Below are 23,149 nucleotides of genomic sequence, written 5' to 3'. Positions count from 1 at the left end.
GTCCAATGTCGAAATGATTTGAAATTAACACTCATAAAAAATTAATTTGATTTACCGGTAAGTAAACTTTTTTTAATTTAAGGTAGGAAAATGAAAAAGAATATAGTATAAAATTATGAAATATTCGATGTGAAAAGAAATTTTTTATGAAATATCACAAGGTTAGGGGGTAGGGATATTAATTGTCTCATTTTTGTGATTTTGACGAATTTTGTCAAAATTTAAACTCCAGACGCTAATAAGAAATTATTTTGGATTTAAACTCAACTTTTTTTAATTTTCACTAACAAAAGCTTATGAAAACCCGATTGTCTTCAATTTTATGGTTATTGATAGAGCGAACATTAGAATCCACAATAATTTTTAAAAAAAAACTAATAAAAATCTGTCTCGTGCCTTTAAAATAGCTCCAAAAAAGACAAAATATTTTTTAGTCATACGGAGTACATAAAATGCTCATATAAATATTCCGTTAATATTTTGAGTAAAATTCTGGTATTTCCTTAATTTATTTTTATTTTTACCGGCGCTTTTTAAAACTACAAGGAATTTTCAATTTTCATCTCTCGAATGCGCTGACTAGTGACTACCATGTTCACTTTCCCACGAAAGGACATAGGTGGTATTAAATTAAAAATCGAATCACTGTTTAGACTACTTATTGTGTACACAGTACACAATACACATACACAAAAAACACACCTCATTGTAATAATCAAAATATACATCGCTCGAAATTTGGCTGATAATTTAAAATACCGGTGGACTAAACGTCCCATGGCTTAATTACGTAATATAACTACCGGGACGAACACGCTACACTGACATTTGTTATCACCATCTTACAAGTGTGTAACAACAAATTTCATTCTTGGCAAATCACGTTCAACGTTAGTTTTACTTGTTACAATAATTTTGACTTTGAAGCATTGCGCAATTGAATACATCTTATAAAAACACAAGGTAGGTTCCACAAGGACAAGGTTGTTGTATAAAAGAGTGTGTTAATAATTTGCGACTTCTATTAAAGTTCATTGACTTGAATACTACACGTCATGTCTTTATACTTAATAGAATAAATATTAGTATATTAATAATAAAATATCTCGTATGGGCATGTAATATGATTTATGTATGATCATGGAACGTTTCCCACGCCCCATGTGCCTGCGGATTTTAGAGGTACTGGGCGCTTTCCCCCTGGATTGAAACATTTCTCTCTTGAATCAATATGTATATTTTATACATAATAAATTGGAAAATAAGTTTTTTAGTTAGGGTGGGAGGGATGTCCAATGAATTGGGGGGGGAGGCATAGGGGAGACGTCCTAGATTCATGATCATGTATATAATACATGGTTTATATTTTATACAGGTAACATTTTCTACGTAAATAAAATATTTAAAAGGATGTCACTCGGACATTTGTTGACTCTGTCTTACACGAACTTAATATATCAATTGAATGTCTAGCGGATAACGTTTAGCTCCTTAGGTTTAAAAATTAGAGTGAATTGACGTACCATAAAATTTAAAGCAAAGATTTTGATCGACGGCATCTCTTAAGTTTTTTTTAAACTGACAGAGCTGAACGCGATCTGCTGAGCGTAAAATGTGGTATGTTATATGCATTTGTAAGACTGAAATAACTATAAAAAAAAAAGGTCAGGTTATAATATCAGTGAAGCGTCCTCTGAATAATATACGGGGACCAGATGCGGTTCAAGAACCATATTTAAAAAAACATCGACATGTATAAGGTATCGGTGTTTTTTTTTTAATGGGATATCATTATAGACTATAATGTTCGATACTCGCTACACATCACGATTAAAGATAGAATCTATCTTTAATCGTGCTACACATTGAGAGGAAGTCATACCCGCCCATTATTAAAAATATAATTAAACGCAAAATCTTGTATACTAACGCTTAATATTACAAAGTAGAAGCATTGTCTTATTCTGTGGTAGAAGTAACAAAAACAAAATCTATAAAAACACGCGCATTGAATTATTGAATGCGAACTTAACAACGAAAACACGAGAAACGTTTCAGCAACGGTGCGACGAAAGAAAAAACGGAGGTTAAATTTTTTTGACCATCATTCAATATTCTTAATAATTTACGAAGTAAGAAAATCTAGAATACCAACCTGAGACCCCACCGGTTCAACACCCCCGCAAAAACGCCCAAATCCAGCAGTAATGACAAGTGTCACTTTTTTTACCATTACTTGTTAACTGGTGGGTGGTTGATTAATATTTAAATTTTAAAAATAATTATGTTTTAGGCGTTTTAAAACAACATCAGCGCCTCTGCCAACGGCTATTTCCACTTACCGGTAATTACCGATGACTTATGAACAGTCGTTGTAATAGACGGTAGTGCCACTGGTTGCTGGTTTGACAGCATCGGCATTGACATCTTCGACAGACTCCTCTATTGACGATCTTTTAACGAAACATGAATAAATGTTAAATACAAATTTACCCCCGACATGTGAAAAAGCAGACGACAAATAAACTGAGTATACTAATGTCTGTGCAGACAGCCCGCTCAAAAACCGGTGGGAAAAAAACGCACGTGGACGTTTGGACTCGGATACATGATTTATTATTATTTATTTCGGTGCCGGGTGCTGGGGTGCGGTATAATTTTAAACCGGTTTAGCGGTTTAGCCTAGCAAATTTTCAGGTTGTCAATTTGTCATCGACGGTTGATGGCATTCCGGCAGTGTTGCCAAATGGTACGCTCTTGGTGGGGAAATATGATTTTTCATGAGTATCATACGATCGCCCATTAGATCGGGTCCTAGTACCTAGTATACATAGCATTGGAAAAATACGATCTTTTTAAAAATTCGTACATAGGAAAATAAATTTAAAAAATTTTATATTTCAAAATGATTACAAATATTATAATTTAAATCATCACCGCTTATTTTTAAACTGCCTTTCAAAGAAAGGTGAGACTCTAATGCTCTGTTAACTTATATATTGTTGTATAATTTTTTTCACAACTCGCCAAAGTTGTTTCACCTATCCTGAGCCCCTGAGGTGAGATCATTTAACGTACCTTATAACTCAACAAGTTTCATGATAGCGAGAAACTATTCATTGAATAGGCTAAAATGTATTTTGTTGTTTTACATTGGTTTTGTCCTGGGTTTTAGTATAATCCACTGACCGCTAATTTTTTTAGTTTAAATAAGTTAAAACGTTGTAATTAAAACAACAATAAAAATTGGTTGAAACAAAAACAAAATTTCCTGCAATTCATATTATGAATATATTTACCAATATAATATTGCAGCATTAATAAGCAGGTATTACAAATAATAATTTAATTTTAACGAGTGACCAAACTGCCCTGCTATCTGTGTTGTTCTTTTTTGTCCTAACTGTCATTAATATTTGACATTTGTGGCTCGTGAACTGTCAACTGTGAAGTCGAAAATGAAGACATCTGATATAATAACATCAATATATTCATTGGTTTTTAATTAATAATTATTATTACATCAATTTTGCGTGGTAAATTTGACTGGGTAGATAGTATAATGTTCTCTATTTCTGTTACATCATTTGAAATGATTCATTCCAAACAATTATCAAAAATAACGAAATAATAGGAATTTATCATGTCATTTGAAAGAATATGACCACAAACTACCATATTGTATTATTGTTATAATGTTATCTACAACTACAACTTAGTAATCTAACTTAATATAATGTTACATTAAATTATTAAATTGACCTTCTGGTTTTTTTCAGACGTCTAACACTCAAACCTGTTATTTTTCATCACTTTGTTAAAAAAAAAAAAAACAAAGAAATTCATCGATTTTTGTTTCACTCACTGACATCGCGAGCCAAATTACAACGACCATAAAACGATGAGCCGAAAACCTATAGCTGAAATACAACGAAACGAAATGAACAATCGCTGTTTTTATTTTATTTCTATTAAACAATATAATATGATGAACAGAATTAATAATTTCGTCATTAGATTAAAATTTAAAATTTAAAATAATGTAATTAACGTTTGAAAAAATAGTTTTTGAAAACAAAAAACTATCGATTATTTTCCCGATAGTAGTAGAAAATTGATAACGAATTTTACATTTTTATCGTTGGTACATTGTGTTTTTTGTCCACATCTACACGTCTTCCCATCCCCTCCAACCATTGACCATTCTTTTTCTATAAAGTATAATGCTATAGTCTACTGGTTAGTCCGACCAACTACTTCTGACACTTAGTCGTTGTGTTTCTCACTGTAACTACACTACTTAATAGCTCTAGTTCTAATAATTATTATATTTTTAAGAGTTGTATGATATCTACTTATAAAATCATGACGTTATTGAAATGGGCTATATTGCCGTTAACGGTTTTCACAATTTTCGTGGTGATGTACAGCCATGCGTCGGAGGACCTACAGAAGAAAGGACCTAAGGTCACTGACATCGTAAGTTGAATTGGACACGTCAATAAACTCATGTACACAAACCACTCAATAATTATGAACATTTCTCTTTTGATAGGTGTGGTTCGACATCAAAATGGGATCGAGTGAACCTCAACGTGTGGAAATCGGAGTGTTTGGTGCAACTGTACCCAAGACAGCTCAGAATTTTATTGAGCTAGCTAAGAAACCGGAAGGTGAAGGTTACAAGGGCAGTAAATTTCACAGAGTTATCAAAGACTTCATGATCCAAGGAGGCGATTTCACAAAAGGTGACGGCACTGGTGGCCGTAGCATCTTTGGAGAAAAGTTTGCAGATGAAAACTTCAAACTGAAGCATTACGGTGCTGGTTGGTTGTCTATGGCCAATGCTGGAAAAGACACCAATGGATCTCAATTTTTCATTACCACTAAACAAACTTCCTGGTTAGACGGTCGCCATGTTGTATTTGGAAAAGTTATCAAGGGAATGGTAAGTATATAAGTAATTCAAATATTTTGAATAGATATTTAATTAAAATTGATTTAATTATTTTCAGAAAACAATTAGAGCAGCAGAAGCAGCAGAAACTGATTCCAGAGACAAACCAGTTGATGGTATTGTAATTGTTGATAGTGGACACACCGTTGTTCCTGAGCCATACCCAGTTGCCAAAACTGATGCCGTCGAATAATTCACAAACTATTTTTATTAATTTATATTTTTTTAATTCGTCATAATGTTAAAATAATATTTGAATAGGCCCTCAATAATAATTGTTATTAATAAGGAACTGAAAAGCAATCACCCACTTGCCTATTAGTTAATATAATTGTGTTTTTCTGTTAAATTCCATTTTTTGTAAACATAACTTATACGCTATAGTGAACAATACTAAAATGTTTTTCGTATCAATCTGTATCAAATAGTTGTAATTTTTTTTTTATTTTACAAATTTTGTATGAATATTAATTATAATATATGTAATTAAATGTCCATGACCATATATACATATAAAAAGAACAAAATTGTTTATATTTCAATAAAAAAAAACGAAACTTTATTTTATTTTTTAATTATTACATAAACAGTACATTATTAATCTACAAAAAAAATAGTTTATGATTCACATAAATGCAATTCAAGTTACAATAAATCACTAATACCCGGGCGTCTAAATTCTCGTTTTTTGTATGGTCGACCTGATTGATAGCTTGCCCCTACTATTGATTCTCTGTTGTTAGTTTCCGATCTGTCAATCATCTTAATTTCTGAACATAGAAGCGAATCAAGTGTCTAGAGAAGAAAAAAAAAAATAACCAAAATGATAATATTGTCAATTATTATTTAATACATAGATCATTGAGAAATTAAAAATAACAATCAATTACTTACAGTCTCGGTAATCATATTTAACTCTTCTAGTTGATTAAATATTCTATCCAGCTCCAATGATAATTCTTTATCATTATGTTTCTCAGCTGCAGATTTCACTAAATTTATCTAAAATAATATAATATAACAAATATTAATAACATTTATATTTGTTGTAATTAACCATACATATGAGTTCAAAAAAAGTTGACTTACTAACTTATATTATATAAATATTATCGTCCAGTTTTAAAATAAATGGAGATTTCAATCAATTTGTTGACAAACAAAAAGATCTTATTTAATAGTTAACAGTCCCCCCGCCACTTCAACGCACGTCTAAATTACTATACTAATTGAGTATTATGTAAGGATAATTTGAAAAATGATCTTTTTTTAGATGTAAAAATCAACTCACATAAAATTGAAATCTAATCTTAAAAATTACTGCTTAATTATAATCCATAAAAAAAGTTCAAATAACAAAAGTTGAGTAGTTTTATTTTATAGCTTTTATATTAAGCCAATATTAAAATACGTTTATTTGTAAATTAAATTAAAAGTTGTTTGGTTCGAGTTTCTTTTATGTACATCAATTAAGAAATTAAATTCATTTCAATTGACCATTTTATTTTTATTTAATAAAAGGTCAACTCAATAAACAGAATTAAAATATTTTTATTTTATTTATGCATTAAACCAATCAGTATATGTTTTTTTGACCTAAATCATATTCAAAGTTATGTACATTTACCGCTTATTAAACAATTTAAAACTACTTAAATATCTAGAATACTCCAAAAAAAAATAACTTTTAAATGAAATATATAAAATATTCTGTTAATTCAATATAATAATATTAAGCAAAATTGTTAACATGGCATAGGTTTTTATACATAGAAGAGAATACAAGTAATAAGTTAACTTTGGCAATTTACCATAAAGACAAAAATATACTTTTATTTGAATTTTATATTTATTTTTAAACATACCTAAAATTAAATGTTAAATTTGTATGTTTTTTTATGCTTTTTCATTTAACTTTTATGAATATATTCTTTAAAAATTATCAGTTAAAATTTTATTGATTGATTTTTAAATATTTTACAACTTACTAAGAACCTATCATTTATAATTAAATATTTAATTACAAACTATAATTAAATAATTATCGTTTATAAATTATGTAATATAAAATACACAAAAAGTCGCCATGAATATATTTTTATTATAGGTTAATAGTTTAAAAAAATATAGTTCTTTACTATGGGAATTACGATGAACAAGAATGATCAATAATCATCAACTGATACCTATAATCTTCAGTAAATAACATTATAAAGGTAAAAAGTTGTTTACAATCATTATTACTACTATTATTTTTTTTAAAGACAAATCACTTAACTGGCAGTTCTCATTTTAAGATTCGTAAAAAAAAATTTTGTTTGTAGCTGGGAGTATTTAAATACTACATTTAATTGAAATTTACTAACATTTTTTTATTTCATAATTAAAAGCAAAATATATTTCTAAAAATGTTGAAATTTAAATATTTAGTATTAAACAAATATGAGGATTAATTTATCAAAAATTGAATATACTTACGACATCTCTACAATAAGTTTGTTTGACAACAGGGCCACCAGACATTGGTTGATCTAATGTCAATACACTTCTAAGAAGAGGCAAAGCATCGATAATCCGGCCCAAATCACACAATGCAACCACTTTTATATTGCGGAGTGTCACATATGATTGATTTCGCACTGATGTTATTACTTCAAGAGCAATATGAGGACTATTCTGATTGATTGCATTGGCAGCAAAAAAAGTTATTGTTTTTCTAATTGGACTATGGCCAGCTTCTTGCTGATCACTCCACAATTTACATGCATATTCAAAACTTTCAGTTGTATTCTAAAATAAAATTAAATGTATCATTAGAAATTATTAGCAATTTGTTTTTTAAACCATTTTAATCATTATTGTTATGAACTTATAACATAAGTGTATTAAAACAATATCATTTTGGAAATGGATAAGCCAAGGCAATCTTTATTATTTAAGTAATACACATTATAAAATAATATAATTCATGTATTATGGGTCATATATTAAAATCAGTTTTCTCAGGTAGGTCACACATTCAATGAATACCAAAATATTAACACACACTACAAAAAAAATTCTTACCAATTTATAACATGCAGCAAAAACTAACATCATCACACCTTTAGGAAACTTGGCAATTTGTAATTGCCTTTCTTGAATTGTTTTATATACAAGTAATATTTGATCAAATTGTTCATTTACAAATAATAAGTCCATGAGTATTTGATAAGAACTTAAATGATTGAAAAATCCGTCCATTTCGGGATCATTAAACAACTAAAAAAAAAATTGCCATTAAAATTTGTTAATTTTAATTTGTTTGCATTTATAATAATTATATTTTTTTTTTACTTGTAACGCAAGATCAGGTTTATTGAGATGATAATACATTCGCATCACAACGGGACCAAAAGTAAAATTCCCAAATCTTAATCCTTGGTTTTGCTTATTATATCTATAATTATAATATTTTGATTTTTTAGTTGGAGCATTAACATTTTAAATATATCGTAGTAATACTTACTTTTTCATCATTTTTTCTACAAGTGTTAAATCTGCTTCATTATCACCTACCATGTGTACAATCTGTTTTAAATCTTCAGTAAAAATTAAACTACTAGACTCAGGATCTGCAAAAGTCTTCATACGCTCTCGAAATAACAGTTTATCTGAATCAGAAAACTGATTTTCAATTTTTTCTCGGAAGAACTCATATTTATCCAATCCTATGGCTGCACGCTCATACAAATTACGTTTACCTAAATAAAAATATTGTACATCAGATAAAAACTAAAGTGAACAAATAAATTACTCTAAATTATTTTTATTAGGTAGATAGTCATTAAAGACTTATTGTTATATGTTTAAAACTGTATGAACTTTATGAAGCTAATAAGTATGAGGTATTTAAGTATTCACATTTTTAAAGGGTCAATACAATAGATTTATATTAATTAATTAAATCAAGATTATCCTTAACTAACCTCTATTCGAAAAGAGAATATACCAGTTCTGCGCACTTTTTTCTCCTTCCACCGGTCATACTTAGGTTGTTATGTCTGAGATGCATGCCACCTGGGATATTCTCTTTTGAAACTAACAATAGCCATGTGCTACCAATATTATTAGAACCAGTCAGGTAGACTTTAATAAAGAAGTAATTATAGTACGGTTTTCTACAAAAATGTTTCCCATATTGTGTTTAATAATTTACTTTAATGAAATATATTTATACCTACTATTATAATAGTCTATATTTATTTGTTATATCTGAAAATGAGTATAAAACAAAAGAAATAAACATTAGGAAAACCAGGACGTACTTTCACATTTCATTTAATTGAAATTATTATTTCAAATACGCATAATATAATTTAATTGCTACCAAAAATGATTGTCTAAAAATCAAAATTGGAGAATTGTTGTAAAATCTGTTTAGGTTGGGACCTTCTTATATTATTAGATTACTCTATTAGACCTCCTTTAGTATGTACTATTATTAAAATGTTAGTGAATAACCAATTTTTAAATAACATTAGTACTTTGGTTATTAAATATGGTCTGTTACACAACTTGTAAGGATTTGCAAAGATTATCGGAGAATTAAACAAATTATTTACTACACAATATGCATTATGCAGACGACTTAATACAAAACAAATACGGACATTTTTTCTGTCGAATCATCATGAACTTACATAAAACGTTTTGCACAATTTTTGTAGAACCTAATCCTTGTCTGCACAAATTGACCAGTGACTTCGAAAACATTATTGGTTTTTTAATTAAGTCTTTTAAGACAAAAAAATAGTTAAAATTCGTCAAACAAAGAAATCAAATTTCCTATTTACTTCATTCGGTTATAGAAATTAGGAAATATAAATAGAACTAAAGAAGTATTAACTAATAAGTACAATATTACTAATGTACTAGTAATATTTGTTAAATTATTGAAATTTTACTAAATTGAGGATCCAATGCCGCTCTGAAGTTTGAGGTTAGGTACTTAGGTTTGATATTGGACGGCTGTTATCAATAAGACCGCCCGCGACCCTTCCCAACCAAACCATATGATAATCGAATAATCGTCAATCGATAGCTAAACATCACCATGGCCCATGATCGAAATTTAGGAATAATATTATGTAGGAGTTAGGAAAAATATGCCGCTGAAATTTGGGCTTATACCTTATAACTTGTCTTATTCACTAATAAGTACACTACGTTTCTAGTTATGATGGTATAACATTATAACCAATATAGAAATTAGAAAGTAAGATGTCAGAACATTTTTCGAATGAAAAATCTAATTTTTACCAAAATGAAGTGTGTAGTCTTATTTTTTCTATATGCAGATGCCACATACCCACAAGCTACAATTATTGCTTATATAAAAACCATTAGAATTAAGAAACTTAGGTATTTATTTAATAAATCTAAAATGGTATAATTTATCCAGTATTATGCATTTATGCAAAGTTTACTTACAACATAAACGACGAATGTGTTGGCATTGGCGTTCAACCATGTATATTACTCGGGGCATTTTCGTAAATGGAGTTAGAGTACTTATCCCAAAATGCATGTCTTACGGACTACAGTACTACAATTTAGGACACTAGCTAAACCGCTTATAATAAACTAGCATTGGTAATATTTTAAAAATCTATGAGGCAACTAGACAAGATGCTATTAATTTTGAAAATGACTAGGGAGAAAATAAATTAGGTGTTTTAATTTATTTCTAAAACTAAAATGTTATTTAATATATATTTTGTACTTGTTTCACATCTCATTGTGTTAGTTACTAGAAGTTCAAGTAAAAGTTCTTGCATAATATTAGTAATAAGGTAATTACTAAAATTCATTGTATAACTTTGATATAATATTTTATCTAAATTAATGATTTATACATAAGTAAACAGTTGTATTATTTGTTTAAACAATACATCAAACAAGAATGATGTATTTAGTCTTAAATAAAAATAAATAATGTATTCATTATTTATAAACTATCAGAGTTTGATAATTATTATTTATGAGTGTATTTTTCAGATATGGACACATATATAAAACAAAACAAATGCTTCTTCTATTTAAACAAATTTATATTTTTTAAAACTATATCTCTTTTCTATACAGCATACAAAATAAAGAGACAAAGCCTAAAAATAAAAATTATACAATAATTTCCTAAACAATAATTTGCCTTAATGTAAGGCCAGTCTACAGTACACAACATGTATGTTTACAAATTAATTTACATCACAATATTATAAATGGCAAAAGAGATCAATAATTATTGCTCATAAAATTGTTAAGCAACTACCTATAATCAGTACAAATATTAACAATAGTACGTCAATTTATTTGATTGCTTATATAACAAACTATGTAATATAATATTTCCATCCTTTTTTTGGTCTAACAAGTATGTCACAATTATGAACTAATAATGAGCACATGTTAAATCTAGTAAATTTAGACACATTAAAAAATAATATCACGAGCTGTTATATAAGTGATCTTTCTTGTTGTTTTATATAATCACAGATATTTTTTGTTACTTCAAGAATATCCAAAATATTGTTAACATAATTAAGAAAAATCAATATTTGAATATTTCATTAGAAATACATTACACTTTTAAAGAAAAAAAAAGTAACAAAAATAATTATTAATAATAGTAATTATAAAACAGTTATATGACAAAACAAAAATGTTAGATTAAGATACGAAAGTTAGTTAAAAAAAATTAAAATAACAAATTGTGAAGTTTTGGATGTAATAGCAAAGAAATTAAATTTAACACTGATTATGAGAAAAATGTAATGTTGGGACTGGTATTATTAAATGATAATAAAATAATTAAATCAAAAATTGTAAACATAGTACAATTTTATGGTTTTATACACGGTATTAAACTGGAAACTGATTAGATACTTTATAAAAACTCGAATCTAGATCAATGTCTTTCATGTCAGAGTCTGATGTAGAACTTTCTGCCTCTAAGAAGTCATGTTTCTATATAGAATAAAAATCACAATTCTTTAATTAGTTAAAGAATAAAAGTGTATAATAATCTCTTACTTCTGCTGAAGAACTTAATGAAAAAGAATTTCCATTTGGCTCTTGACAATATTGTGTCATCCTATATCGACGTACACGTAAACCAGGTCCAATTGGACGCCGACCAGCACTGAAAATAAATTAATTAATACATTTACACAAATCAAATTCTAAATGAGTATTTTACCTTTTTCTCCTTAGATTGAAATTACTAGTAATAGGTTCATTATCCTGATAGTAATCTGATAAATCGGTCAAGTTGGAAGGTCTGTTATTGTTAATTATTTCATTTACTTGTCTGCCCAGTCTATCTAAATGTTCATCGTCACTCAGTCTCACACCACTGCTACAGGAACTTTCTTCACCCTTTATACATTTCATAAAATATATAATTAGTAAATTTTAATATAGTACATAAATTAAATATTTTGATATTTACCTGTGAATGAGCAGAATCAGACATGTTACCATTGAGCATGTCTTGTTGAAGTCCCGAATCAATAGTTTCGGTCTGTGTTTCACTATTGACTTTATTGCTATTTATTTGGTGACAGTTCTTCCAGTTAGTTTCTTTTGATGTATCACACTGTAATCAAATATTTTTTTAAACATATGTAAAATTGTATTCATTCATTCATTGTACCTTCTTATTTTTTACAATTGAGCATATGATTTGAGCTTTCCTAGGCCTTGTTTTTCGTAGATTTTGTTTTGGTGTAACAGCAATTGATTCTGGTTTATTTGAATTGCTACTGACTTGAGCATAAAGTGTAGACTTGGTTAACTGCTATTAAAAATATATAAAATAAAATAAAATTTCTACTAATTCAGGAACACTAAAAATTGTTAATTGACAATAAATACATACAGAGTCAAATTTTTGACAAAGTCTTTCGGGTGATGATGGTGATGTGGTAGTTGAATCAGATTTATTCTGTTTGTTCAATTTATCTTGAGCTTTTAACAAAGGCCTTATAAGTCGTTTTTTGTACACTTTAGACATTTGTTTTTCTCGTCTAACAAGATTATTATATATATTATTTACAGTAGATGTTAGAAATTAATATATAAAAATGTTAACTACTAACCTAATTAAATCGTTTTCTCGTTGTTCTAATTGTAATAACACAGCACTTAATTCCATGTAAAGATTATTGGCACGTTCCAATTTTCTTTCATAATGTTCCCTAATGTCTTGTGCGTGTTTTAACTCATTTTTTCTTTTTTTAATAAGATCTTCTTCAAATTTGGGAATATGACTTCCATTAGTCTGCATTTGTAACATATGTATTTGTATTTCTTTCTTCCATTGTGCCTGAAAATTATATTTTTAATTTTCTTCTTTATAATTTATTAGAACATAGTTAATTATTTCAATAATATTTTCACCAGTATTATTAATTTATATTTATACCTGTGTTTTAAAGTATTCATCTGGTGTACTCGCTAGCACTTGAGAACTGGCAATATCTAGATGCATCATTATGTGTTTAAAAGATGGCCTATTACGTGGTTTAGCTGCCCAACATTGTTTAATTAACAATCTAAAACCATCAGGACATGACGAAGGTATTGGTAAGTGTAAAGAATTACTCCCCACGCCCCATATAATAGCTGATGAGTCTACATCTTTGTATGGTGTTTCACAAGTCATCAGTTCCCATAAAACCACACCAAATGACCTAAAATATAATACATGCAACAAAAATTGAATAGTGTATTAAAAAATAATCGTCAATAGGTATTTAAAAATTATTTACCAAATATCCACTTTTTCTGAACAGGGTTCATTTCTAATGATTTCAGGAGCCATCCAGGCTACAGTTCCGGCAAAACTCATTTTAGTGCTTATCTCATTCCATTCTCGGCTTGTTCCAAAATCACTGATTTTTACCATTTCTTGACGACCAATCAAGACACTTTGAAACAATAAACAAGTTGTAAAATACAATTTTAAACAAAATTAAAATATAGTCTCTACAATCTACATACTTGGGACTTTTAAGATCTCTATGAATTATTTTGTTCACGTGTAGATAATGCATGCCGGATGCAATTTGTTTGGCCCAGGATACTAATCGTATGGGTGGTATTTCTTCACCATCTCTAAGCAAATTATACAGTGGTCCATAGGGACAATATTCCATCACTATGCAGTAACAAGGAGCTTGAGTACATACACCCCTAAAATAGAAACAAACGTATTAATAATTATCTGAAACAAATACGATTTTATAATTTATAAGTACCTAATAAATTATTAATATGCTCACCTGAATTGTACTATGTTGGGATGATTCAGTTTTCTCAAGTGTCTAATGTCAGTTTCTTTTTGTTCGCGCACCTTTTTCACCGCTACAATTTCATTTTTTAGTTTCCCACTGAATACAGCACCTTGAGCTCCTGAACCTAACCATTGCAAATCACTAATCGATTCAAATGGTATGTCCCAGTTATCTACAAAACATCATAAAGGTTAAATTTTATTATTTTCCTAATTTTATGAATATTAAAAAATTAAAAATATTATACAAATGTGTGCCTAAAACTAGTATGTACCTACTAGTATGTACTAGTATGTAGTATTCAGTGATACAATTGAATATTTAAGCTTAATTAAAATGTAATCAAATATATAACAAATTAAAACAGTTTAAAAAGTACCTATGTAATGTGTAAACACCTGTAATGTGTTGTTTCCGTCTTACAAAAGTATAGGTACAACACAGCACATTTTATATTCATTTTACTCTGTTATTTGTTATTCTTAAGTGATTAATCTATTATAAAATCTAGGTAAGAATATTATCCTGCACAGACCTTTTATTGATATTTTAATTTTGAAGCAAGTTACGTGCATTTTAAAATTAATTGTTTGTAAATATTTAAATGCTCAAACAGCATACTCTTAAGCTAACCATTTAATTTTGATGAAAAATTATATAATTACCTTGATAAGATTTAAGATCATGGCTGTTTCCTTTTCCCATGATTCCTAACATTGGTTTTAAGCATCCTAACAATCCATCAAACCAACCACTGGGTTTTAAGACATCAGATTCCAATTTATTGATCCCAACAGCATTATCTTTGACTGGTTCCTTGTCTTTTAGGTTTCCGAGTTCTTCTTGAATGCACAACATACTGTAAAACAAAATAAAATATATGTAATTACATTGATTAATATTAAAATTATGTGGTAAAAAATAAAATAAACAGTTCATTTTCCAATAAAATAATTAACAATATCAAATGTATCTTACTATCAGTATAATCAATTTGTTATTTTATCAGGGTAAACTACATTTTTAAACATTTTATTTATTATTTAAGAGCTGTACATTTCTATAATAATAATTGTTCATAAAATTATTATTTTAAATGTAAATAATAATTAGAACATTTGGTAAGCAGAAAGCAATACGCATTATTATTTATCAATCAACTATTATAGGTATTTGTTATTATTATTATCACCATCATCATCACCATCATCATTATATAGATATCATGGCTATAAATATTAATAATATCCATATAGAGTATTACTCAATGTCCAATCATAATACGGTAGATAACAATACTGTAGAATTTTATTCTGTGACTGAAGTCTATGTATCTCAATAATATAAATTATAATTTATATTCCATAACATTAATCAAAAAATAAACCTATAGATTTAATTTTAAAATGAGTTATTCAGGCCAACAAAATAATGAGTTATTCAAATCTATGAAAACACTAAACATTGGTACTTGACAATCAAGAAGAGTCAAGAGAACAAGACATTTCAAAATATTATTATAATAGGATCATAAAAATAAAAATAGTTATAATATAATTTAAATAAATCAAACGATAATATCCACATACATTATATATTATCATTACAAACGATTCGACAGTCAAATTAAACTAATTAAATCAATTATCCTCAGTTATGAACACTGTCAATTATATTTAGAAATCGTTACATAACAACAATTCATGCTCGAGAAATTATATTTTAAAGTTAAAAAAACTATTATTTTTTTTGACATAAAAGTGTAGGCAGCACAGTGCACACACAAACACAAGTACACAACTGCACAAAGTATAAAACGCGGGTAGGCGGCCTCAGTAGTCGGTAAAAAGGTCGTCTACAATCAGCCGTGAATAATACAAATTTTGAAAATAATTAGGTATCCCACCCTTTCAAAAGGCTTTTACAAAATTACGAGGGATAACTTTCCGACAGTTGTGTCGATTGACGTAATGGCTTACGTAATGTCCATAAAATAACTATTATTTTTGCATCGTCTGTCGCAAACTCGCAACCGCGGTCCATGCGCCTCGGCTATAGATATTACAATACATATTGCAGCTACGATCGCAACTACTGATCTCGGTACAAGTGTACAACTTTTACTGGCAACAGGTTTTTCGAAATCCCCGGAACAAGTGTCTACTCACTTTTTGTCACTGAGTTTCAAACTCGGCATGGTCTTGACGAACATGTCGCTCAAACTGTACCTCATCGTCGTCGGTTCTGGTCCACGCGAGCGTCGAATCTCCTCTCGCTGAACAGTCTCCGCTGTGATCGCCGCGATTACCAAACGGAAACACGAACGAACGAATGCGGCTGGACAGAGTTCGGATCGGTTGCCGTACGGTCAGAAAAGTGGGAATCCGATGGTCAACTGCGCACGCCAACTGTATACGGGAACGGCGGCGGAAACTCGGCGAAAAAACTATTCGAACCGGACGCGGGGGGAAAACCTATATACGGGTCTCCTCAAAAACATTAATAGTCATATTTCGTAGTCACCAAACGCATCTGAAACGGACTTATCGTCGAGACTGTAACACGACGTGTGAGTGCGAAGTATCGGAAAGATGGGAACACGACGGACGTTGTCGCGTCGCGGACACTGGAAACACAAAGTACGATAGAGGAAATGCGCCGCGGAACGACGGGCCGCACGTGTTGACTGTAGACGAGAACTCGGGATGGCGATGATAATATTATTTGTGAGTTGTGACTGCCGCCGACTGGCAAATGGCAATAATAATAATAATAATGATAATCATCATTAAGGGCGATGACGTGACCGTTGACGCCGAGAGTGGGGAAGAGTGAGACTGAAAAGCGCGCGCGGCCAACCATAAACGGTGAGACGACCTTAAGAATCGTAGCTGATAAAATATTATAGTATATAAATATTGTAAATGCCGCGATCTGCAGGTTTCGGCGATTACTGATTTGTCTATCAGGTCGTGGGTTTTTAGACTTCATCCGGGATTCTGTTAATAGCCGACAAGTCGGATCTCCGCGCGCAGCTTGGCAGTTGATTTGGACGCTTATTGGCAGTAAACTGACCAATAAATACCTATACGGTAATATTATTGTAAAAGAGGTCCAAATGTCCAATGGGCAATGACCTCGAAATAGTTCGAGGTATTACCTCTTTATCGTTTACCCAGTATATTAGGCGGGTACACTATTTATGTCCGTGCCGTAACCTATGGACTTTTATTGGTTATTACTTATTACTTATTAGTTATTACCGACTGTAGGTACCGACGATCAAACACATTTTGTCGGCGGCCGGCGTGCCGACTTGTTGAAAACAATAAATATTAACACATAGATAACGATTGACTAATATACTAAACAAAAACAATTGTCGATGATCGTCTATGTAAATCAGTGTCATCCCCTTGGTAAGGGTTGGCGGATTGGCATTCAACTATTCCAGTAACAATAATTGAAAGTTAAATATTTTTGGATTTTCATTGTTTGCTTGTCATACATAAAGTGGTCTATTACGACATTTGAATATATATGCATTATTTCATATATTACATATTATTCACATATCATATTATAAGACATTTTGAGGACCTGGAGCCAAAATTTTACATGAAGTCTCTGTACTCAGTCATCCTCTGTACTTATTTACTTCTATTTGTTGTTTTTCATTTCTTTTTCGTTTTGAAGAACCACTTTCTAATTGTTTTTTCATTTTTAAAATATGAAAAAAGAATGAAAGATCCAAATATTAACTTATTAAACGATTAAACATTATTCATTTGACAAGAGTCAAAACGATTAACGATAACAGAAGACGACAAATGTGTTGTTAACGTGTTGTGTTGTTGTGTACTGGTGTACAAAAATAGCTCTTGCTCGTTCGATTGATGGACGACGGCCGACCGTAAGCGATTACTGAAAATGTGTGTAGCAATATGTAAGTAGGTATAATCATAGATTAAATATACTAGTATATTTAATCTATGGTATAATACACATTATACAATTCAGTAGTAAAAACTGTATATTATTATTATTATTATTATTATGAATTATTATAAGAGGTTTATTAATTTTTTGACACATTATGTAATTGAAAATAATGTCGTCAGCAGGTTTATCATCGATTGTTTTAGGTGATTTGTGCAATGTATAGCCTACAACGAAAAAATTAACAGACAAATCTGGGGCTCCTAAATAACCTCCAACGGCTCCAACTATCGAGCTATTTATTATAAATTATAAAGTTGGATGTTAACTTATACTATATATTTAGCATGATAAGCTTATATCGAAACTGATGTATAGACTTCTAAATTATTTGAAGTAAAAAAACAGCATATTATACCAGTTTGAGGATTATTAAGAGAATATCTTAAAGTTTTTTAAAGCATATTAGAATCATATTTAAAACTTAAGAACCTAATAATCCGCTCTTTAATTGTGACTAATAAATATATTGATATTATAATACAAAGTAACAGATATAATCAATCATTGTAATAGTATTATACCATGGACAGAAATCTGGACAATCTAATGTTACTATTATGCGGTGGCTATGACATTTAAAATATTCACTTAAATATCTATATATTATAAGATGAGAACCAATTTTGTGACTGCCTTCAGCAGGTGCGACATAAGAGCGTCTACTTGTATTACTTTAAGTCTTTAACTGGCAAGGTTGTACCCGATATGTTACCCGTCTACCCGAATATACACTCACTCAACTTTCCCCCTGAAATCTGAAAAACGAAGTGACCGGAGCCGGGAGGCATAAAAGTTCAAAAACAAGGTGCCTGGTAAAAATAATTAGTTCTAAAATGTATTATAGAACTGTCAGGTATAACGTTAAGCATACTTCTAGTTGTCTTAATCCACTGTAGATAATAGCCACGGGGGAAGACATCGTTTCTCCTCCCCCCTCAATAAGTGTTAAATGTGTATATGTACATAATGTAGTAGTTTTTTTCTTATGTCCTCCTAAAATTTGATTTGTCCCACACCCACCAGATGATTTTTTCTGGCTGCGGACCTGGTTTGCCTGTTAAATATGTAAGTAGTATGAATAATATATAAGTACAATAAATCCTATACAACGGCTACGGCTGTAGTCTATACTCCATAGAACCGAATAAATAGCGGCAGGGGCGGCTTGCTATAAGAATATTGGGAGCGACTGCCCCTGTTCCGAAAATCGGGGAACAAAATGTTTTAAATTCAACAGGTTTATTTATAACTCATAACAGAAGATTGATGATCATTCAAGTAAAAAATAAGTTTATCTATATCATAAATTAAAACTGTAAAAGTTAATAAAAAATTTAACTAAAAAAGAACCTAAAAATATTAAATTGGTCTTGGTAAATGTATTTGGTGGGTTGTTTGTGAAGATCCAAGCCGCCACTGAATAGCGGTATATTTCAATCATGATTTCAACGAATAACTTAGAAGGGTCAAGATGGACTGATGTGCACCCAAACTTTTTATAACCGTCGGGGAGGACACTGGGGGCCACAGTTCCTCCACTTGTACTGCGTCAAATAATAGTATGAAAATATGGAATACGCCAATTCGGTTTGAGTCTGTAGTCATAACCGATTACTAAAGAAATGTGTGACATTACTGTGCGGCCTTGATCTAATACCAACCGATTTCGCGTCGCCTTCCGTTAACGATTTCGTCGTTCAACCAACTCGGTTGCGAGTTTTTTCGTCGACGGGTACCTAAATAATACATTCAACATTGTCGTCTGTTGCAGGCGACCATACTGTATACAGCCGTGCTGCAACCTCCGGCGTTTGCTACACACGTCATATTACGAGTCGGCAGGTACAATTTTCGAATAGGTAGCTCGTAACCGTTCTATTTTTCGTTAGTTTTTCGTAAGTCTTAAAACGGTCGTTGTTAGTCGTCGTCCGCTTCCATCACCACGTCCGTTTCGTCGATTCTCAATCAAACCGTTTTCGCTCAAGTGCGTGTATGTTTTTAGTGTTATTAAATTTGCTATAATATTGCAGGAAGTGTGCAGCGTACAGTGCGTCGAAAACGAAATACCATAAACACGTGTATTATTTTTGTATAGTATATTTTTACGAGCCTTACTTTTGGTCCGCCAAAATACAAGGTAAGACAACGCACATCTGTCATATATAGCCATATAGGTACCCCGGAGGTAGGTATTGATGTATATCTAGTATTTAAAATACTTTGTGACGGAGTATTTGATACTAATAAGATTACGATTAATTTAGGTACTACAAATTTAACCACAATATACGATTATTATACTAAAAAACAGTAAAAATGTATCGTAAGGAACTTCTTATCGATGTTAATTTGTTATTACATATTTATGTGATCACTGATCACCAGATAATCTTCAATTTTTAAAAGTCAAAAATATGTTAATTATTCATACCTAGATGGTTACCTAATGTAAAATAAATATCTATCGAACACATAGGTAGTTCAAGTTTATGTTCATCAGATTGGATATTCATTTTCTGGATTTATATAGTGCTCCCGACGGTTAAAGTTCTCCGATCAACTCTATCGAACACCTATTTTTTTTTTTAAGAAGTCAACATTTTATTAAAACTAAATAGTTTGTAAAATCATCCATTATAATTACTAATTACATCTGAAATATTTTATCACAACTTTAATGTTTATTCTAGTAAAAGTATTTTTAATTTATTTTTATATCGTATTTCAAAAACTCGGTAACACTTTTATTAGTATTGGTATTAGAGTAGATTTCCCTCTAATGATTTATATTTTTTTGTCTCACCGAATATTTGGGATGATCAATAAAGGTATACCGTATGGTGAATATTATTATTTATATCTTCATAATATAGAGTTAAAGTAGTTAGTCCTTTTTTCCTTAAAATTGATTTAGGTACGCCTATTTAAACACATATTAATAAAATTTAGTGTCTAGATATCAGTTATTGTGTGCGGGTCAAGGTATTTAGTATTTACCCGCCACTCTCTCCATTGCCTCATCCCTAATCAAATATTTTTTATTTAAATACGAAAACAGTAAAAACCTTAGTATAATTTAAACCTAATAAATACCTAAATAACTCCCCTTTCATAATCCTGCAGGAACTGCTAGATATAATGAATTATTTGAATTTTAAATTTTTTATTGGTAAAAAAATTAAGGGAATGATTTTTGTTTATTAATGAGAAAGATGATCTCCCAAATGATTTAGGTAATTATATAGTTTTTCGCTTACATTTTAAAACAAAGTTATTTGAAATGAAAAAATTTAGATCATTGAAAGTTAAGATTCCTAGACGAGTTCTGATTGCATTCTAACCATAGTTGTTGATAATTCTCTTTATTAAAATATTATCTTTCCATACGGAGACGGTCAGTTCGACCACGAGCTAGATTATACTTTAAACCCTAAATGTTAATTTAAATAATTAACTATCAGGGAAATCAGTGTTAAATTAAAATATGATTGTTATATTATTTTACGACAATTGCTGGTGTTATTAAATTAACTCAATATACCAATAGGTACCTATACAAACATAAATATAAAACAATTATTATTTATTAGTCTCTATAATGATTAAGCTTGAATGTGCGTTGTGTACACAATATGCCGACCGGCGTGATTATATTAATTTGGACTAAATATCATTTGAATTGTGTCATTTTACGACTATTTATACAACAAGAAAGTTCGTTTTATTATCTGTTTAGGATTATTAGTTATTACTTATTACTTTTTAGTTTATTACATTAATTTGTATGACTTAACCTATATTTGCTATTGGGATTGATCAACATTTAAGTGATTTAATATTTAAAAAAAATTGTTTAGTTATACACCTACCTATAGTGTTATTAATGTTATAATAATTCATAGTTGCAACTATAATACTAACTTTTTTTAAACCTAATATATCGAAAGAAACATTTTTGATTTTTTTCTTAGAGATCGATTTTACTATACGTGTACCATTTGTATTAGAGCAAGTTTATTAACTTCTATTCATTAATACGATAAAAAAAACATTTATACACACGACTCGTATAGCCTGTAATACTCTGTATGACTGTTTCAATACACCTCTATTATATGCTTCTTTAATGTAATGGTCTATACCAGTGGTTCTCAACCTTTTTGAGTTCGTGACCCCCTATAATGTCACCAAGATGTCCAACGACCCTTTTATAATGTAAGCATTAAAAAATTGAACCAACTGTTATTATTGTATTTATTTGTGTTTATATTTTACAAAAAAAGGTATATTATGTACACTTCAATGAACGATTTTGTCGACTATCGGACTATCCAAAAATATATATATATATTATAACAATTATTATTAATTATAAGATTCTAAGTGAAACAATTTTTTTCCCATATGGATTGACGACCCTAAAATAATTGTTGGCGACCCCTCGGTTGAGAATCGCTGGTCTATATTATTATTATAATGTTTATTTAACTATACTCATACTTTTAAATCGTCTTAATGTAATTGTATTGATTAGTACTAACAATGAACTTTCTTACTCTCGCCTTCGTCTTAGACACAACCTTCTCCACAATCATTCCATTCTACTCTTTTAAATTCATCCCGAGGAAACTATTAGTAATTTTGAACACATTTTATTTTATTTTCCATCTCTTTCCTCTTATAAACCCACCACCTTCTTCTCATTTCTGGTCTATCCACCTTTGAATATCAACTTTTTTTAAATTCTCGTTCTTTACTCATCGTCATCAATACTATTTCCAATATTAAATTATCCGTCTGTCTTATTTTATATTTAATCACTTAATTATTTACAAAATAGAAACTTTTTTTT

The 23,149-nt window shown here is 29.8% G+C and overlaps 3 protein-coding genes across 9 annotated transcripts in view; 1 reads left to right on the top strand and 2 right to left on the bottom strand.

The window, feature by feature from the left end:
• Positions 1–4,202: 4,202 nt before the first annotated feature.
• Positions 4,203–5,361, top strand: LOC111032397 (peptidyl-prolyl cis-trans isomerase 5). Its single transcript, XM_022312705.1, has 3 exons — positions 4,203–4,479; positions 4,556–4,948; positions 5,016–5,361. Exons 1-3 carry the CDS (start codon positions 4,345–4,347, stop codon positions 5,148–5,150), a joined length of 663 nt encoding a protein of 220 aa, XP_022168397.1. The 5' UTR covers positions 4,203–4,344; the 3' UTR covers positions 5,151–5,361.
• A 143-nt stretch (positions 5,362–5,504) lies between these two features.
• LOC111032396 (pentatricopeptide repeat-containing protein 2, mitochondrial-like) lies at positions 5,505–9,940 on the bottom strand. Of its 2 annotated transcripts, none has more exons than XM_022312703.1 (7): positions 9,640–9,940; positions 8,466–8,700; positions 8,294–8,396; positions 8,024–8,218; positions 7,436–7,747; positions 5,852–5,959; positions 5,505–5,752 (listed from the first exon to the last, which is right to left on the bottom strand). In XM_022312703.1, exons 1-7 carry the CDS (start codon positions 9,710–9,712, stop codon positions 5,603–5,605), a joined length of 1,176 nt encoding a protein of 391 aa, XP_022168395.1. In that variant the 5' UTR covers positions 9,713–9,940; the 3' UTR covers positions 5,505–5,602. The 2 variants fall into 2 exon arrangements, with proteins under 2 accessions (XP_022168395.1, XP_022168396.1); XM_022312704.1 differs by lacking the exon at positions 9,640–9,940 and adding an exon at positions 8,926–9,118.
• A 1,907-nt stretch (positions 9,941–11,847) lies between these two features.
• LOC111032421 (mitogen-activated protein kinase kinase kinase 13-A) overlaps positions 11,848–23,149 on the bottom strand; it is an 18,084-nt gene continuing 6,782 nt past the window's right edge. For 2 of the 6 annotated variants that reach the window (XM_022312744.1, XM_022312741.1), the window contains exons 2-13: positions 14,961–15,154; positions 14,284–14,467; positions 14,003–14,194; positions 13,771–13,929; positions 13,425–13,692; positions 13,099–13,325; positions 12,879–13,026; positions 12,654–12,797; positions 12,450–12,596; positions 12,198–12,376; positions 12,032–12,140; positions 11,848–11,965 (exon numbers count right to left, since the gene is read on the bottom strand). In XM_022312744.1, the coding sequence (XP_022168436.1) occupies positions 11,861–11,965; positions 12,032–12,140; positions 12,198–12,376; positions 12,450–12,596; positions 12,654–12,797; positions 12,879–13,026; positions 13,099–13,325; positions 13,425–13,692; positions 13,771–13,929; positions 14,003–14,194; positions 14,284–14,467; positions 14,961–15,154 (2,056 nt within the window). In that variant the 3' untranslated portion in view covers positions 11,848–11,860. Of the gene's footprint in view, positions 11,966–12,031; positions 12,141–12,197; positions 12,377–12,449; positions 12,597–12,653; positions 12,798–12,878; positions 13,027–13,098; positions 13,326–13,424; positions 13,693–13,770; positions 13,930–14,002; positions 14,195–14,283; positions 14,468–14,960; positions 15,155–15,273; positions 15,295–16,463; positions 17,004–23,149 lie in introns of those variants that run through there. The other 4 variants (XM_022312745.1, XM_022312746.1, XM_022312747.1 and 1 more) reach the window with 4 other exon arrangements.

Source organism: Myzus persicae, unplaced genomic scaffold (assembly GCF_001856785.1).
Source record: "Myzus persicae strain clone G006 unplaced genomic scaffold, MPER_G0061.0, whole genome shotgun sequence".
NCBI classification, from domain to species: Eukaryota; Metazoa; Arthropoda; class Insecta; order Hemiptera; family Aphididae; genus Myzus; species Myzus persicae.
The sequence above is the reverse complement of the archived record's forward strand: the minus strand, read 5'-3'. Positions and strand labels throughout refer to the sequence as shown.

Coding starts and splice junctions, on each gene's coding strand:
- LOC111032396 (XM_022312703.1), bottom strand. CDS start 9,712: ATGTTTTCGAAGTCACTGGTCAATTTGTGCAGACAAGGATTAGGTTCT. Junction 8,701..9,639: donor AATTGTGCAAAACGTTTTAT/GTAAGTTCATGA, acceptor ATTTTTATTTAG/GTAAACGTAATTTGTATGAG. Junction 5,753..5,851: donor TAAATATGATTACCGAGACT/GTAAGTAATTGA, acceptor TTTCTTCTCTAG/ACACTTGATTCGCTTCTATG.
- LOC111032397 (XM_022312705.1), top strand. CDS start 4,345: ATGATATCTACTTATAAAATCATGACGTTATTGAAATGGGCTATATTG. Junction 4,480..4,555: donor GACCTAAGGTCACTGACATC/GTAAGTTGAATT, acceptor CTCTTTTGATAG/GTGTGGTTCGACATCAAAAT. Junction 4,949..5,015: donor GAAAAGTTATCAAGGGAATG/GTAAGTATATAA, acceptor AATTATTTTCAG/AAAACAATTAGAGCAGCAGA.